General features: G+C 41.6%; 1 protein-coding gene across 1 annotated transcript in view; it reads right to left on the reverse strand.

Moving 5' to 3' along the window:
• The window catches only part of JAZF1 (JAZF zinc finger 1), a 349,829-nt gene that overhangs the window by 142,956 nt on the left and 186,959 nt on the right, over positions 1–19,914 (reverse strand). The window contains exon 2 of the mRNA XM_034963845.2: positions 19,193–19,265. Within this exon, the coding sequence (XP_034819736.1) occupies positions 19,193–19,265 (73 nt within the window). The remainder of the gene's footprint in view (positions 1–19,192; positions 19,266–19,914) is intronic.

The following is a 19,914-nucleotide window of genomic DNA, read 5'->3' on the forward strand; positions in this document are numbered from 1 at the left end:
TGGGGGTAATGATATATATATATATACACATATACATATACGTATATATCTATATACATATATGTATGCAATATATAGATATATTTTATGCATATATATGTATATGTGTGTGTATATATACACACACACACATACACATGTAATATATGATGTTTATTTTAGGCTCGCTCTCAATTTTATTTAAAAAATGTCACAACCAATTAGAGCTATATATATACATATCTCCATACATGGAGAATACCCGCCACAATGTTAACATTTGTTACCTTGGGGTGGGGCAGGGTGGGGTGTTAGGGAGAGAGGAGAGAAGCTATTAATCTTAAATATATTTGTACACAATTTTAAAATTTATATTATTCAATAGTCATAGCCAAATGTGTTAATGTTATGATTTTTTAAATTTTAACTTTTTAGGAGATGGAGGTCTCACTCTGTCACCCAGGCTGGAGTGTGTGTGTGTGTATATATATTTATTTTTATTATTTTCTGAGACAGGGTCTCACTCTTTTACCCAGGCTAGAGTGCAATTATAGCTCATTGCAATCTTGACCTTCTGGGCTCTGGTGATCCTCCTCCCTCAGCCTCTTGAGCAGCTGGGACTACAGGCTCATCCCTCCATGCCCAGCTAATTTAAAAATTTTTTTGAAGAGATGGGGTCTTGCTTTGTTGCCAAGGCTTGCCTCGAACTCCCGTGCTCAAGTGATCCTCCTGCCTTGGCTTCCCAAAGTGCTGGGATTACAGGTGTGAGCCACCATGCCCGGTAGGGGGTGTATGATTTTGAAAAAGGAACTTAATCAAATATTTAAACAATTTATTCTCAGTGATTGGGGAATCTTTGTAAAATAGATAGTGTTAAATGTCCATCTTGAAGAACAGGATTATCACAGCCAGAAAGAAGTGGAGAGAAGAAGGAGGATGCTGCAAGCCGAGGGCAAAACAATGGAAGGTTTTCATTCATGGCACTAACAGACTGATGCTTTCCACAGCTCTTGTGATGGCAGCTGGTGGACAGGGTTTCAGTGGAGAGAATGGAGGCAGGCAGGGAGACCGGTGAACTCTTGGGACAATCCCAAACAGGAAGTTAGAGCTTCAAGTAAGGACAAGAGCAGGGGAAGCATTCAAGAGGCAATGAGGATGCAAAGGTAATACATTTGGTGCCTGATTATTTGGAAACAGGGGTGAGGAAATGAGATAGTTGGAATATAATTCCAAGCTTCCTAGACTAATGAATGGGTAGGTGCCATTAAACATAGTATGAATCCAAAAAAGAGGAGGCATTCTGGAGAAGGATATAAAATAACGGGCCTGGCACTAGATGAGCTGAGCCTGTACTGAACATTCCCAAACCCACAGATAGTGGGGTGGTTTAAAATGGGGGCTGAAGGAAGCATGGGACTAGGGTCCTCTCCACATCGGTTAACAGCCAAGGTCAAGGCACGGAACAAATACAGATAGAAAAGCAAAATGCTAGGGACGAAACTTAGGGAGAAGCCACCGCTTTTATGGCAAAGAAGTAGAAGAAGAACCAGGACAGAACAAACTAATGGGCACAAAGGAAGAAAGAATTTCAGCACTGAGAGCATCTGCTGACGAGGGGATGGGGACTTCCTTAAGGAACTTGAGTACAGTGCGGAACACTTCAAACTGAACTGCAGTAAGTTTAGCAAGGTTTTGACCTGAGAATGTTACAGGTCAGTCTTGACGGTCCAGCCGAGGTTGGAAAGATTGCATTTGAAGTGGGACGAATCATCCTGCTATATACTTTTATGTAGCAATTCTCCTCGTCCACTAAGTAGAGAGGCACATATTAGGTTCATCTGAGGCTGAGGACTGGAGATGATGAGTGGGCAAGGTCATGGGGACAAGTCAAAGTTGAATTTAGCAATTGAGTGAAGGCAAGTTGTGTTTGGCTGTTCTTCTGAAGCTATGAAGGAATACCTGAGACTGGGTAATTTATAAAGAAAAGAAAAGAGGTTTAACTGGCTCACAGTTCTGCAGGCTGTGTAAGTATGGTGCCAATATCTGCTTGGCTTCTGGGGAGGCCTTAGGGAGTTTTTTTTTTTTTGAGATGGAGTCTCGCCTCTGTCACCAGGCTGGAGTGCAGTGGCACGATCTGGGCTCTCTGCAACCTCTGCCTCCCAGGTTCAAGCCATTCTCCTGCCTCAGCCTCCTGAGTAGCTGGGACTACAGGCATGTGCCACCATGCCTGGCTAAGTTTTTGGTATTTTTAGTAGAGATGGGGTTTCACCATGTTAGCCAGGATGGTCTCGATCTCCTGACCTCATGATTCACCTGCCTCGGCCTCCCATAGTGCTGGGATTACAGGCGTGAGTCACCGCGTCGGGCCAGGGAGCTTTTATTCAAGGGTCGAGGCAAAGTGGGAGCAGGTGTGTCACATGTTAAGGGCAGGAGCAAGAGGAGGGGGAGGTACCACATGCTTTTAAACAACCAGATCCTGTGAGAACTCATGATCTCAAGGACAGCACCAAGGGGATAGTGCTAAATCAGTCATGAGAAATCCACCCCTATGATCCAATCACCTCCCACCAGGCTCCACCTCCAACACTGGGGATTACATCTCAACATGAGATTTGGAGTAGACAACTAAGCTATATCACATGTCAAGGAAGGACGGGCTGAGACCCTAGAGGTCTCAAGGCAAATGTGACACCCAGGAGAGGACACAGCAGGGGAAACACTGGAGCCTCTGGTCAATAGGTCAACTTCACAGTTTGAGATAATGAAAGTACAGCAGCTCTTGCTTATGACAAAGTCCAGGAAACGGCTTTCTACATAAAAAAGAAATAGGAAATCCAAGTCTATGTCTAGGGTGTTTCTTTATCACTGAATTTCTACTGACCTGTGATAAGTTTAAAATTTTTGAAAAATTATAAAGCAGCTTTGAATTGGGCTCAAAGATGCATAAAAAGATCAGTCATAAATACTGATGAGTAGACATAAAGATTTTTAAAAATGGTCTGATGTGATTTCAATTGTATAAGCAACCTGTTTAAAACACAGAGTGTCCTAAGAATGAACTGTAGACTACTGGAGGCACAGTTCCTAACAAATGAATCACATCACCCAACTGTGACAAGACTCACCTCTCCTACCAAGTGTTTTGTGTGAGCAATGCAAACTAATTCTGTTGGAGCAAGCCAAAATGTCACATAAGGGTTGTCCTTCCAGCTTCCCAGTGTCCCTCAAGAATATATGGTCTTTCTGGGCTAGTTGCGATGGCTCACGCCTGTAATCCCAGCACTTTGGGAGGCCAAGGCGGGCGGATCACGAGGTCAGGAGATCGAGACCATCCTGGCTACCATGGTGAAACCCCGTCTCTACTAAAAATACAAAAAAAATTAGCCGGGCATGGTTGTGTGCGCCTGTAGTCCCAGCTACTCGGGAGGCTGAGGCAGGAGAATGGCGCGAACCCGGGAGGCGGAGCTTGCAGTGAGCCGAGAAGCGCCACTGCACTCCAGCCTGGGCAACAGAGCCAGACTCCGTCTCAAAAAAAAAAAAAAAAAAAAAAAAAGAATATATGGTCTTTCTGGAACACAATGAGCACACCAAATCAAGTTACAGATATTACAAGGAAAATCTGGCAGGCAGCCATCTCAGCTTTGTTTCAACTGATGTCCATAAAAATATAGGCTAAGAAAACGGTAGCACGATGCCTGGTGATTGAGACCTAAGAGCATGCAACATGTTTATTATGGCATGTATTAGGCCACAAACTTCAGTCTGGAGCTGGGGCACACAGCAGAACCTTAGTTCTAGTAGACAAGGGAGGAAAATAGGAAGGCATGCCTTGTACTGTAATAAATATGACTGCTCTCAGAAGACCATAAACAGGTGGTTTCATGAAAAAAAAAAGTCACCGCTTTTAGATTTAAAAAACATCAAATGCTTCAGGCTTGTTTGTATTAAAAAAATAGAAGGCCAGTACACACTCAGCTAATTATAGCATTTTTTATGAGGCTATGGCTGACTAAAATCTGGCAAAAATGAGTCCAACTGAAACACCAAGAGTGAGAGTTTGGGAGGATTAGGTGAGGTTTTGGAGTGGGAAGAAATGTGGGAAAGAGGAAGAAAGCTTTCATTAAGCAGCTCACATTCTGGTAGAAGGAGGAAAAAAAAGCATCCAGACTGATTTTATTTTCATTCAAAACAACCTCTTATTCCATACATTTTTACTTTAAATCCCTGAACATGTTTATAATGGCTACTCTGAAGTCATTGTCTCTTAAATCCAACATCTGGGCTATCTCAGGAAAGATCTCTATTGACTGCTTTGTTTTGTCTAAGGGGAGATTTTCCTACTTCTTTCATGTTTAGTAATTTTTCATTATATATTAGACATTGTGATATCTGATCCATTCCTATGAAAATACTGAGTTTTGTCCTAGCAGGCAGTTCCATTTCATGCTGATCATGTTGAACTTGTATAGGTCTTCTCTTAAAAGCCCAAAACGTTTCCCAAGACCCTTTAACTTGTCAGAACTCCAAATTCTGTCTCCTCTGACAATCTTACGTGGGTTTGGTTTTAGGGATCATTGGGGTGCTTTTAGAGCAAGTCATACCCTAGAGCAAAGTCCTTATTTCTAATTTGAAGTCTTTCTGGTATCTCAGTTGAATGACTAGGTGTCCACAAATTGTTTCTATACTGGCTGGGCTGGAGTGCAACATGGTTTCTCTGTTCTAGTCTCACCCTTGTGGCAGCCACTCTTTGATTAAGACTCAAAGTCTTACCCTGAACATGAGCAACCCACCCTCAGCCACGGACTCATGGAGGATCCTGATATAGATTTTTGGAAAGTATTCACAGATCCCTCATCTTCACTTGCACCCCACTTCTCTCCACACACATACACACACAGGCAGATTTCAGCAACTTTAGTTGTGCTGACTCTGACCTCTGCCTCCTCAGTTCAGCGAAGCTGCTGTGCTCTGCCTGGACTCTAGCTTACTCCATTGCAGTAAGGACATTGTCCTCAGACAGCGAGGGCCAGGTAGGTGATCATGGGGCTCGCCTCCTAAGCTTCCTTTCTTTCAGGGATCATGGTCTTGCACTACTTATTGTCTAGAGCCTGAAAACCATTATGTTGTACATTTGTCCAGTTGTTTATGGTGACAGAAATCATGATGGCAATTTAATTATTTAAATATTTTTATGCTGCATGCCATATGAATGTTGAATAAAAGTTGCAATAACATTCCACATAGCTCTCTCAATGCAAATAGGCAGTAGCAGCTCCTTGTTTCACATCAAAGTGTCCCTAGAGTTCTTAGATCATTCATTCTTATTCTTTCATAAACAAATTCATTTATTCATTCAATAAATACTTATTGAGAGTCTTATATATGACAGACACTGTTCTGGGGGCAGAGACAGGATTCAAACCTAAACAGTCTGACTCCTGCTCCTATACTCTTAACCACTACATTGTTCTACTTCTCAAAGAGAGGAGAAATACATTGGAAATGTGGGAAAAACAGTGATAGTTTCTGAGCAAAAAACAGCTTGGTGTCTGAGCAGGTTATGAGTAGTTGGGAACACCACTAAAAGAGGCACAAGAGGAGAATTTGATTGAGTTAGACCATTAGGGCAAAATTTTGTTCTTGTTTTTCCCAGACGATGATGAGTAAAAAGAGTATTCTGCCTTTTGTATCAGAAAAAGAACAAAAAGCCATTCTGAATAAAAGGCTTCAGAGTTCCTCGGGGAAGTTGAGGAAGTAGGTGGAAGTGATATTACTCTAGTGATATTACAATTACCTCAAACTATATACACAACACTACTCCCATCAGATGCTTCAAGAAAAAGTGCTCTGGAATCAGGTACATATGAGAATTATATTACTCCTCTTGGAGACTAAAAATGCATATCAGCATAGCAGAGGATCTGATAAATCTTATGGTAAAGAAAACCATTTTATTTAACTCAAAATTTCCCAAACATAAAGACCACAGTACCCTACTGTGAGTAAGTGTGTGAGGGCATGAGTGTGTGGGGGTGTGTATGTGTGTGTGTCTTTTGGGGGGAGAAAGGCAGGGGAGAGGGGGAGAGAGAGAGAGAGGGACAGTGTGAGAGTGAGTGTATGTGAAACTGGTGAATATCCCTTGGAATTACTGTTCTATGAAACAGATTTTAGAATTTGCTATCTAATGTCAACAGCAAACACTAGGTTAAATAAAAATCATTTTTAGAGGTCAAGCCTACCACTACTGCACCAAGTAGTACAGGGAGTCCTACAAAGAGAATGAGAGTAGATCTGTAACTAAGTTATAAGAACATAGTATATTTTTGTTAAGTAGTAAATGAAAAGAATCGAGTATAAAAAGGTGCCAATTTGTGCCTAGGCATGACAATTCTTTACATCTTATACTAAATGCTATATATATATTTTTAAGGTAAAGTTAATTTGGAAACTCCAATTTATGTTATTTTAATAAAAGCATATTTTGCAGAAAATACAGTATAATTAACAGGCGTGGCCAGGTACACTACATTTTTTTTTTTTTTTTTTTAGAAACAGAGTCTTGTTTTATCACCCAGGCTGGAGTGCAGTGGCGCCATCATAGCTAACTGTAGCCTTGAACTCCTGGGCTCAAGCAATCCTCTCATCTCAGCCTCCCAAATAGTTGAGATTACAGGTGTGAGCCACTGTGCCTAGGATCGTATCTTTAAGTTATGTCAGTTATCCATTTCTGGGAAGCCACAAGTTATTACTAAGCTATCTGAACTACTCTGACAATAATCTGAAGGAAACACCCAGGGACAGTCCCATGCTTCTCAGTAACCTTTTTATGGAGACTCACCTGCCTTTGCCCTGCAGCTCCCCCAATCCCCTGCCTCTCCCCTATCCCCTGCCTCATTGGTGAGTCACGATGGAGGATAATTTCCTGGGTGCTATGCCCTTTCTTTCCTATCGACTGGAGATGCTAAGGTGTCCTTATCCATTACAGCTGAGGCCTGTTATGCTAGGGTTTGCCTTGCACAGTCAACCTAATTCAGTGGTAGCCATCTATCATATAGGAATTACTGGTTACCTCTCTCATAGAGTTTCCAGCTTCTTCAGTCTCCTACTGTTTCATCTTATTGGGTTGCTAACCTCTAATTATCTAGGACATGGCAATTATTCTTATTTTTATGTCTGTTCCCTCTGCCCAGGTGTCCTACCCTATTTTTCCAATATTAGATACTTTTTCAAATTCTCCTCTTACTTTTCTATCCTCTAATACTTAAGTTTTAACTCTGATATCCCAACAGGTCAAGCTACACAGTGGCTAGAGCCTAGAGCCTAACTGTGTAGGTTTGAACCCAATGCCCCACTGTGTACTATCATTTGCCTTTTTCATTCTCATTTTTTCACAGGTATACTGTGGGGTTTTCCAGAGGCTGTACGACACATAGCATTGCAGCAGATTGGACGCAAAATCCAAAATCTAGCTGATGTCCATTAAGTCATTAAAAAGCCCACTTTTAAGAAAATCATAGGTTTTTTGTCCTACCTGTAAATATCTATTATGTTCAACATATTATGTTCAAGAGTGTAGAGTAATTTTAAATAGGTATATAAAGGCAACAATTTTTACTTAAGTGTTTTCTTCTTTTTTTTAATAATCCAAAAAGCTAGCTCCATTTTAAGGAACCTAACCCTCTGTTGATTGATTAGTCAATGTTATTGCCAAAGAAAGTTTCATTTCAATTTTGAGATGCCCAAATGTCTATCAAGGTTGTTTAAACAGATATTTGAGCAGAGAAATCGTCATTCTTTTCCGGTCTTCACTGCTCAGGAAAATTAGAGTTTATTTCCCCTGAGGGGAAATAAAAATCTCTTATTTGTATAAACATCATTTTTTTTAAAAGCACCATCTTCTGTCATATTTAGCCTACTGTTGTCAAGCCGATTTTCTTTCACATGACTTAACCCTTATTACTATCATCTTGAATGCATACTGGCTTCATCTGAATTTTGATACTGCATGCTTCCTTTCTCTTACCAAAGGTCCCCAAGACTCCTTTTAGTTATCTTTCCACTATGGCCAGGCTAGTAGTTGTCTGTTGCTTGGCCCTCTCTTTCATTTACTATGTTCCTACAAATACATATCCAAAGTTCCTACTGTGTGGTAACTTTATCCTCTGAAAGTGGCACTAGAAATCCTGTATGAGTGGAGGTATTAGTAACTTAGGCAACCTTCCACTCAATCTTTCTCTTCACTTAAAAATCATTGGTAAACTTACTGATCCACTATACATGTCTACTTCTCTCCCAGCTAGGATTTGATCTGTCAAATTCCATATTTTCTCAGGTTTGTAATTATAATGAGATGCCCAGTTCAAGACCCATCTTCTCCAGATCTAACTTCTAATTTATAGTAAATACAGAAGACAGAGGAACCCATCAAATGACATCTAGAGGAAACAACCAAGAGAAAATCCAGAAGGTAGAAACATTCTGTGGGACAACAAGCCTATCTCTTCAACAAGTTATTGTCAATAAAAGGGACTGTGATTCCCTGAATTGGGATGCTAGACTAGACCGACCAGCTATAAAGAACATGTTTAGACCACCTGGAGAAATCTGATATTAGATTAGAAATCTGGGTATTAGATAAGATTTAAATTTAGCAAAATGGAAAAGTAGAGATGAATGACTAAAGAGTAGATTATGAAGTAGTATGTACAGCTCTCGATTAAAAAATTATATATGTATTTTTATAAAATGATCTGAAAAATATGAGTTAAAGTTTTAGTAGCAGTGATACCTGGGTGGTGGGAATGTGATGTTTTAATTTGTTTTTACATTTTTGTCAGACTATATTTTCTAATTTTCTATAATGCCTATAGACGGCTGTAATAAAATGTTATTTTAAAAATTACTCACTTTCTCCAAGATGACTTATCCAAGAAATTTCACACCCACTGATCATGCCCTGACTCTAGAATTCCAGCACATCCTACTGACAGTTTATGCCAAACCACTGCACTTGATTCAAGTTCTCTGGTGGTTTTTGTATGTGGCCCCATCCCTATTCTTTGACTTCTTTTGTAGCCCCAAACCATGCTTGGCAAAATATTTGTTACTTTAGTGAGTATAACTCCTATATAGAGGAGGTTCCAAGATGGCCGAATAGGAACTGCTCCAGTCTGCAGCTCCCAGTGTGAGCGATGCAGAACATGGGTGGTTTCTGCATTTCCAACTGAGGTACTGGGTTCATCTTACTGGGGCTTGCCAGACAGTGGGTGCAGCCCACGGAGCAGGGCGGGGCATCACCACACCCGGGAAGCGCAAGGGGTTGGGGAATTCCCTTTCCTAGCAAAGGGAAGCCATGACAGATGGTACCTGGAAAATTGGGACACTCCCATCCTAATACTGCACTTTTCCAACAGCCTTAGCAACACAGCACACCAGGAGATTATATCCCGCACCTGGCTCAGAGGGTCCCACACCCATGGAGCCTCACTCACTGCTAGCACAGCCGTCTGAGATCGAACAGCAAGGCGGCAGCGAGGCTGGGGGAGGGGCGTCCACCACTGCTGAGGCTTGAGTAGGTAAACAAAATGGCTAGGAAGCTCGAACTCGGTGGAGGCCACCACAGCTCAAGGAGGCCCGCCTGCCTCTGTAGACTACAACTCTGGGGACAGGGCACAGCTGAATAAAAGGCAGCAAAAACTTCTGCAGACTTAAACATCCCTGTCTGACAGCTTTGAAGAGAGTAGCGGTTCTCCCGGCACGGAGTTTAAGATCTGAGAATGGACAGACTCCCTCCTCAAATGGGTCCCTGACCCCCGAGTATCCTAACTGGGAGACACCTCCCAGTAGGGGCCAAGTGACACCTCATACACCTCTGAGATGAAGCTTCCAGAGGAAGGATCAGGCAGCAACATCTGCCGTCCTGCAATATTTGCTGTTCTGCAGCGTCCGCTGGTGATACCTAGGCAAACAGGGTCTGGAGTGGACCTCCAGCAAACTCCAACAGACCTGCAGCTGAGGGTCCTGACTGTTAGAAGGAAAACTAACAAACAGAAAGGACATCCACACCAAAACCCCATCTGTACGTCACCATCGTCAAAGACCAAAGATAGATAAAACCACAAAGATGGGGAGAAACCAGAGCAGAAAAGCTGAAAATTCTAAAAATCAGAGCTCCTCTTCTCCTTCAAAGGAACGCAGCTCCTTGCCAGCAATGGAACAAAGCTGGATGGAGAATGACTTTGACGAGTTGAGAGAAGAAGGCTTCAGATGACCCGTAATAACAAACTTCTCCGAGCTAAAGGAAGATGTTCGAACCCATTGCAAAGAAGCTAAAACCCTTGAAAAAAAGATTAGACCAATGGCTAACTAGAATAAACAGTGTAGAGAAAGGCTTAAATGACCTGATGGAGCTGAAAACCATGGTACGAGAACTACGTGATGAATGCACAAGCTTCAGTAGCTGATTCGATCAACTGGAAGAAAGGGTATCAGTGATTGAAGATCAAATGAATGAAATGAAGCGAGAAGAGAAGTTTAGAGAAAAAAGAGTAAAAAGAAACGAACCAAAGCCTCCAAAAAATATGGGACTATGTGAAAAGACCAAATCTACGTCTGATTGGTGTACCTGAAAGTGACAGGGAGAATAGAACCAAATTGGAAAATACTCTGCAGGATATTATCCAGGAGAACTTCCCCAACTACCAAGGCAGGCCAACATTCAAATTCAGGAAATACAGAGAACGCCACAAAGATACTCCTCGAGAAAAGCAACTCCAAGACACATAATTGTCAGATTCACAAAAGTTGAAATAAAGGAAAAAATAGTAAGGGCAGCCAGAGAGAAAGGTCGGGTTACCCACAACGGGAAGCCCATCAGACTAACAGCTGATCTCTCAGCAGAAACTCTGCAAGCCAGAAGAGAGTGGGGGCCAATATTTAACATTCTTAAAGAAAAGGATTTTCAACCCAGAATTTCATAGCCAGCCAAAGTAAGCTTCATAAGTGAAGGAGAAATAAAATCCTTTACAGACAAGCAAATGCTGAGAGATTTTGTCACCACCAGGCCTGCCTTACAAGAGCTCCTGAAGGAAGCACTAAACATGGAAAGGAACAACCAGTACCAGCCACTGCAAAAACATGCCAAATTGTAAAGACCATCAAGGCCAGGAAGAAACTGCATCAACTAACAAGCAAAATAACCAGCTAACATCATAACGACAGGATCAAATTCACACATAACAGTATTAACCTTAACTGTAAATGGGCTAAATGCTCCAATTAAAAGACACAGACTGGTAAATTGGATTAAAAGTCAAGACCCATCAGTGTGTTGTATTCAGGAGACCCATCTCACGTGCAGAGACACACATAGGCTCAAAATAAAGGGATGGAGGAAGATCTACCAAGCAAATGGAAAAGAAAAAAAAAAAGCAGGGGTTGCAATCCTAGTCTCTGATAAAATAGACTTTAAACCAACAAAGATCAAAAGAGACAAAGAAGGCCATTACATAATGGTAAAGGGATCAATTCAACAAGAAGAGCTAACTATCCTAAATATATATGCACCCAATACAGGATCACCAGATTCATAAAGCAAGTCCTTAGAGACCTACAAAGAGACTTAGACTCCCACACAATAATAATGGGAGACTTTAACACCCCACTGTCAACATTAGACAGATCAACTATACAGAAAGTTAACAAGGATATCCAGGAATTGAACTCAGCTCTGCACCAAGTGGACCTAATAGACATCTACAGAACTCTCCACCCCAAATCAGCAGAATATACATTCTTCTCAGCATTACATCGCACTTATTCCAAAATTGACCACATAGTTGGAAGTAAAGCAATCCTCAGCAAACGTAAAAGAACAGAAATTATAACAAACTGTCTCTCAGACCACAGTGCAATCAAACTAGAACTCAGCATTAAGAAACTCACTCAAAACCACTCAACTACATGGAAACTGAACAATCTGCTCCTAAATGACTACTGGGTACACAACAAAACGAAGGCAGAAATAAAGATGTTCTTTGAAACCAATGAGAACAAAGACACAACATACCAGAATCTCTGGGATACATTTAAAGCAGTGTTTAGAGGGAAATTTATAGCACTAAATGCCCACAAGAGAAAGCAGGAAAGATCTAAAATTGACACCCTAACATCACAATTAAAAGAACTAGAGAAGCAAGAGCAAACACATTCAAAAGCTAGCAGAAGACAAGAAATAACTAAGATCAGAGCAGAACTGAAGAAGATAGAGACACAAAAACCCTTCAAAAAAATCAATGAATCCAGGAGCTGGTTTTTTGAAAAGATCAACAAAATTGATAGACTGCTAGCAAGACTAATAAAGAAGAAAAGAGAGAAGAATCAAATAGATGCAATAAATAATGATAAAGGGAATATCACCACCGATCCCACAGAAATACAAACTACCATCAGAGAATACTATAAACACCTCTACGCAAATAAACTAGAAAACCTAGAAGAAATGGATAAATTCCTGGACATATACACCCTCCCAAGACTAAACCAGGAAGAAGTTGAATCTGTGAATAGACCAATAACAGGTTCTGAAATTGAGGCAATAATAAATAGTCTACCAACCAAAAAAACTCCAGGACCAGACAGATTCACAGCTGAATTCTACCAGAGGTACAAAGAGGAGCTGGTACCATTCCTTCTGAAACTATTCCAATCAATAGAAAAAGAGGGAATCCTCCCTAATTCATTTTATGAGGCCAGCATCATCCTGATATCAAAGCCTGGCAGAGACACAACAAAAAAAGAGAATTTTAGACCAATATCCCTGATGAACATCGATGCAAAAATCCTCAATAAAATACTGGCAAACCAAATCCAGCAGCACATCAAAAAGCTTATCCACCACCATCAAGTTGGCTTCATCCCTGGGATGCAAGGCTGGTTCAACATACGCAAATCAATAAACGTAATCCATCATATAAACAGAACCAAAGACAAAAACCACATGATTATCTCAATAGATGCAGAAAAGGCCTTTGACAAAATTCAACAACGCTTCATGCTAAAAACTCTCAATAAACTAGGTATTGATGGGACATATCTGACATATCTCAAAATAATAAGAGCTATTTATGACAAACCCACAGCCAATATCATACTGAATGGGCAAAAACTGGAAGCATTCCCTTTGAAAACTGGCACAAGACAGGGATGCTCTCTCTCACCACTCCTATTCAACATAGTGTTCGAAGTTCTGGCCAGGGCAATCAGGCAAGAGAAAGAAATAAAGGGTATTCAATTAGGAAAAGAGGATGTCAAATTGTCCCTGTTTGCAGATGACATGATTGTATATTTAGAAAACCCCATCGTCTCAGCCCAAAATCTCCTTAAGCTGATAAGCAACTTCAGCAAAGTCTCAGGATACAAAATCAATGTGCAAAAATCACAAGCATTCCTATACACCAATAACAGACAGACAGAGAGCCAAATCATGAGTGAACTCCCATTCACAATTGCTTCAAGGAGAATAAAATACCTAGGAATACAACTTACAAGGGATGTGAAGGACCTCTTCAAGGAGAACTACAAACCACTGCTCAATGAAATAAAAGAGGACACAAACAAATGGAAGAACATTCCATGCTCATGGATAGGAAGAATCAATATTGTGAAAATGGCCATACTGCCAAAGGTAATTTATAGATTCAATGCCATCCTCATCAAGCTACCAATGACTTTCTTCAAAGAATTGGAAAAAACTAAAGTTCATATGGGCTCTCGCTCTCCCTCCCCCTTCCCCTCCCCCTCCCTCTCCATCTCCCACTTTCCACAGTCTCCCTCTGATGCCGAGCTGAGGCTGGACTGTACTGCCGCCATCTCGGCTCACTGCAACCTCCCTGCCTGATTCTCCTGCCTCAGCCTGCCCAGTGCCTGGGATTGCAGGTGCGCGCCGCCATGCCTGATTGGTTTTTGTATTTTTTGGTGGAGACGGGGTTTCGCCGTGTTGGCCGGGCTGGTCTCCAGCTCCTGACTGTGAGTGATCTGCCCGCCTGGGCCTCCCGAGGTGCCAGGATTGCAGACAGAGTCTCGCTCACTCAGTGCTCAATGGTGCCCAGGCTGGAGTGCAGTGGCGTGATCTCGGCTCGCTACAACCTCCACCTCCCAGCCGCCTGCCTTGGCCTCCCAAAGTGCCGAGATTGCAGCCTCTGCCCAGCCGCCACCCCATCTGGGAAGTGAGGAGTGTCTCTGCCTGGCCACCCATCGTCTGGGATGTGAGGAGCCCCTCTGCCTGGCCGCCCAGTCTGGAAAGTGAGGAGCACCTCTTCCCGGCTGCCATCCCATCTAGGAAGTGAGGAGCGTCTCTGCCCGGCCGCCCATCGTCTGAGATGTGGGGAGCGCCTCTGCCCCGACGCCCCGTCTGGGATGTGAGGAGCGCCTCTGCCCGGCCGCGACCCCGTCTGGGATCTGAGGAGTGTCTCTGCCTGACCGCCACCCCATCTGGGAGGTGAGGAGCGTCTCTGCCCGGCCGCCCCATCTGAGAAGTGAGGAGCCCCTCTGCCTGGGCAGCCACCCCGTCTGGGAAGTGAGGAGCGCCTCTGCCCAGCAGCTGCCCCATCTGGGAAGTGAGGAGCATCTCCGCCTGGCAGCCGCCCCGTCCAGGAGGTTGGGGGCAGCCCCCGCCCGGCCAGCCACCCAGTCCGGGAGGTGGGGGGCAGCCCCCGCCCGGCCAGCCACCCCGTCCGGGAGGGAGGTGGGGGGCAGCCCCCGCCCGGCCAGCCACCCCGTCCGGGGGGGAGGTGGGGGGCAGCCCCCACCCGGCCAGCCGCCCCATCCGGGAGGGAGGTGGGGGGCAGCCCCCGCCCGGCCAGCCGCCCCGTCCGGGAGGGAGGTGGGGGGCAGCCCCCGCCCGGCCAGCCACCCCATTTGGGAGGTGGGGGGCGCCTCTGCCCGGCTGCCCCATCTGGGAAGTGAGGAGCCCCTCTGCCCGGCCGCCACCCCGTCTGGGAGGTGTACCCAACAGCTCATTGAGAATGGGCCATGATGACGATGGCAGTTTTGTCAAATAGAAAAGGGAGAAATGGGAAAAGAAAGAGAGATCAGATTGTTACTGTGTCTGTGTAGAAAGAAGTAGACATAGGAGACTCTATTTTGTTCTATACTAAGAAAAATTCTTCTGCCTTGGGATGCTGTTAATCTATAACCTTACCCCCAACCCCATGCTCTCTGAAACATGTGCTGTGTCAACTCAGGGTTAAATGGATTAAGGGTGGTGCAAGATGTGCTTTGTTAAACAGAGGCTTGAAGGCAGCATGCTCGTTAAGAGTCATCACCACTCCCTAATCTCAAGTACCCAGGGACACAAACACTGCAGAAGGCTGCAGGGTCCTCTGCCTAGGAAAACCAGAGACCCTTGTTCACATGTTTATCTGCTGACCTTCCCTCCACTATTGTCCTATGACCCTGCCAAATCCCCCTCTCCGAGAAACACCCAAGAATGATCAATAAATACTGAAAAAAAAAAAAAAAGAGCATGATTCTAATCTCTGTGGATGGTTGAATCATAATTCATTTAAACAATCCCTGTTGGATATTTAGGTTAGGTCTATTTTTTAGCATAAGTAAGGCTTTGACAACCAGCCTTTATACAAATCTGTACCCACATCTCTACATTTTTTCCCCTTAGGTTAAATTGTAAATTTTTTTTTTTTTTGAGACAGTGTCTCCCCCCATTACCCAGGCTGAAGTGCAGTGGTGCGATCGTAGCTCACTGCAGCCTCAAACTCCTGGGCTCAAACCATGCTCCCGCTTTAGCCTCCTCGTGTAGCTGGGGATACAGGTGTACACCACCAAACCTGGCCAAAACTTTTAAATGTATCACCAAATTGCCCTCCAAGTGAAGTTACACATATGTACACTCTCATGAGTAACACTTGAGTGGCTATTTCCCCATGATCTCTCCAGCATTGGTTATTGTGATTTTTTTAAAAGACCTTGCCAATGTCATAGGTAAAAAAATAGCATATCATTGTTTGAATCTATTGTTATTTTCATTATACTGTTTTATTTCTGGTAGAATGTAAAATTGCATACATACTATTTTTACAACTTTCTAAAAATGCATGGAACACGTGTGTTTCAAGTGTGGAAAGAACAATAGAAAAATGTCAGTAGTTGTATGATGGGATTGTAATATAATTCTTTTATGTTGTAAATTTTTTAAATTAAAAAGAATCTCTGTAAAAAAAAAAAAAAAAAAAGTTCATATGGAACCAAAAAAGAGCCTGCATTGCCAAGTCAATCCTAAGCCAAAACCACAAAGCTGGAGGCATCATGCTTCCTGACTTCAAACTATACTACAAGGCTACAGTAACCAAAACAGCATGGTACTGGTACCAAAACAGAGATATAGACCAACGGAACAGAACAGAGCCCTCAGAAATAATACCACACATCTACAACCATCTGATCTTTGACAAACCTGACAAATACAAGAAATGGGGAAAGGATTCCCTATTTAATAAATGGTGCTGGGAAAACTGGCTAGCCATATGTAGAAAGCTGAAATTGGATCCCTTCCTTATACCTTATACAAAAATTAATTCAAGATGGATTAAAGACTTAAATGTTAGACCTAAAACCATAAAAACCCTAGAAAGAAACCTGGGCAATAGCATTCAGGCCATAGGCATGGACAAGGACTTCATGACTAAAACACCAAAAGCAATGGCAACAAAAGACAAAAATGGGATCTAATTAAACTAAAGAGCTTCTGCACAGCAAAAGAAACTACCATCAGAGTGAACAGGCAACCTACAGAATGGGAGAAAATTTTTACAATCTACCCATCTGACAAAGGGCTAATATCCAGAATCTACAAAGAACTTAAACAAATTTACAAGAAAAAAATCAAACAACCCTATCAAAAAGTGGGCAAAGGGTATGAACAGACGCTTCTCAAAAGAAGACATTTATGCAGCCAACAGACACATGAAAAAATGCTCATCGTCACTGGCCATCAGAGAAATGCAAATCAAAACCACAATGAGGTACCATCTCACACCAGTTAGAATGGCAATCATCAAAAAGTCAGGAAACAACAGGTGCTGGAGAGGATGTGGAGAAATAGGAACACTTTTACACTGTTGGTGGGACTGTAAACTAGTTCAACCATTGTGGAAGACAGTGTGGCGATTCCTCAAGGATCTAGAACTAGAAATACCATTTGACCCAGCCATCCTATTACTGGGCATATACCCAAAGGCTTATAAATCATGCTGCTATAAAGACACATGCACATGTATGTTTATTGTGGCACGATTCACAATAGCAAAGACTTGGAACCAACCCAAATGTCCATCAGTGATAGACTGGATTAAGAAAATGTGGCACATATACACCATGGAATACTATGCAGCCATAAAAAATGATGAGTTCATGTCCTTTGTAGAGACATGGATGAAGCTGGAAACCATCATTCTGAGCAAACTATTGCAAGGACAGAAAACCAAACACCGCATATTCTCACTCATAGGTGGGAATTGAACAATGAGAACACTTGGACACAGGGTGGGGAACATCACACACCAGGGCCTGTCACGAGGTGGAGGGAGGTGGGAGGGATAGCATTAGGAGATATACCTAATGTAAATGACCAGTTAACGGGTGCAGCACACCAACATGGCACATGTATACATATGTAACAAACCTGCACGTTGTGCACATGTACCCTAGAACTTAAAGTATAAAAAAAAAAAGAACTCCTATATAATTAGTAGGTACCTGCTGTCCAACATGGCTGACAATATAAATACAAATAATGAAGGTGAAAATTTCATAGATTCTTATTAGAATATGGCTTAGTATTACACAAATTTGTATATACATAGGTGACATATTTTACCCAAAGTGACAGCCACACTATTAGAAGTCCTATTCAATACCATAATTAATCTATATGCCTGTTCATCCTATTCTCCAATATTAGTAGGCCAATATTATTAGTTATATTAATTCATATAACTTCAATATATAATTAAAGAATTTCAAAACCCTTGCTAATTACAGAAAACAATACTGGCTCTGTAAGAAACCCAGAAAAGTGTATGTCTTTATTTTCATTTGATGTAATTTTGAAGGTGTTCTATTTAACACATGTCAAATATTATTGGTAATGAAAAACTGGAGATATTCCATCTCACTTCTTGGGAAGGCTGATAAGCAAGAAATCCAAGGGAGGTATGGAAATAGATGTTTATGTCAATAAATCCTTTTAAAAACATGTTTCATAGAAGAACCTGAAACTGAACAACAGGTGTCTCTAATTCACAGCACTATCTGGGCAAGAATCAATTAAGTTTTCTAAAAAGGCACTCAAATGAAACAGTACAGATAATTCATTCCCAGCTTTCCACTTCAGACCCTGAACCTCAACTCTGGTACCAAGAGACTAAAAACACTCCTCACCTTCTATAAAAAGACCTATCAGTAGAAATTCATTCCCTGAATTATGAGCAGAGAGTTTCTCATTCTCATTAAAAACTAGTTTTGCTTTTACTTTGTCTTTTTTGCTTTGGGACTGTGTGTTTTCTTAACCTAAGCTGATTTCAGTTTCTCTCCAAATATTACTGTCTCCTTAATTATTTGAGTTGGCTGAAACACTAAGTCCTCTTTTAGACCTGATATATCAAGTTTGAAATGGTGCTCTGAAGTTGGGCTCACATGTTCAGTTTAAGTAAAAACTCAAGTTACTCTACAGTTGGGGTCAGTTGTTGAGAATGTTTTTACTAAAAGATGAGCTGCTACTAAATAACTTTCTGATATTAAATTATTTCAATTTATTATATTCTGATATTACAACAATGTTTTGAATTCATAAAGTACTTCTTCACCTCAGGATTTAAAAGGTTCACTCGAACATAAATCCATTAATCTCCCAAACTGCCCTATGAAGTCAAAAGAGCATATTCTAACTCTGCATATAAAGTACTTCCAAAATGAGCTTATAAATCAGTCATGTTTGCAGCATATGCACAGAGCATTACAATTCGACTTCTCCCTAACAAAGAAACAAGAGCATTCCATATACAGGTTGCTTTTAAATAGTTTCATGCAAATATTTTAAGACTGAAAACATTTTTCCACTCTGTTAAAACAGATGTGTTTAAAAAGTCAATAAGCAGCAGATATAAGGTTGTTATAATAAATTCTGGAAATGGCTTACCTATTTATGTAACTCAGGGCAACATAGGTTGGCTGCTGTAATTCTTGTTTTTCTAAAACCCGTGGATCTGTATCTGTAATAAAAACACAATTACGATTTTTTTTAGATTTTGCATCAGAATATATGAGGCTACCTAACACAAAGTAACAGAGGCTAAGCAGAGAAAAAGATTAATTTAGTACACCACTTTTTAAAGAAAACTGAGTCGGCAAAGCACAATCATTTGTTCATTCATTCATAAATAACAAGATATTGCATTACTTTTCAAGGGAATTCCAAACATCAACAGTGATAAAATGTCCATCTGTCACACAAACTCTTGCACAATCCCCCTTATAAATATTGGTTTTCACTGCTTACAGTTACAATGTTGGCATGGTTTTTGGTGGTTCATTGGCCTAAGAAAGAAAGTCTCTGTTAATTATGCTCACTTCAATGCTGGAACAAATTAGTTTCCATTGGAAAGCTCCATCAATTTGAAAACCTACTGAGTATTGTTCTTGTTCACGGAACACTTTTCTGCATTTGGATTCATATTTTGAAGGGCAGTTCTTCTCTTTTTAAAATGTATAATGAGTTTATTATAACTTTTCTAGACTCTCAATCAGAAATTCTCATACTGGTTCAGAGTCAACAAACACTACATTCACCAGAGGACTTTTCCCCTCAAAGAGACAGAATTCAACACCATAGCAACGCTTTATAATGGTGCTTCTCCAACA

Source organism: Pan paniscus, chromosome 6 (genome assembly GCF_029289425.2).
Source record: "Pan paniscus chromosome 6, NHGRI_mPanPan1-v2.0_pri, whole genome shotgun sequence".
NCBI lineage: Eukaryota > Metazoa > Chordata > Mammalia > Primates > Hominidae > Pan > Pan paniscus.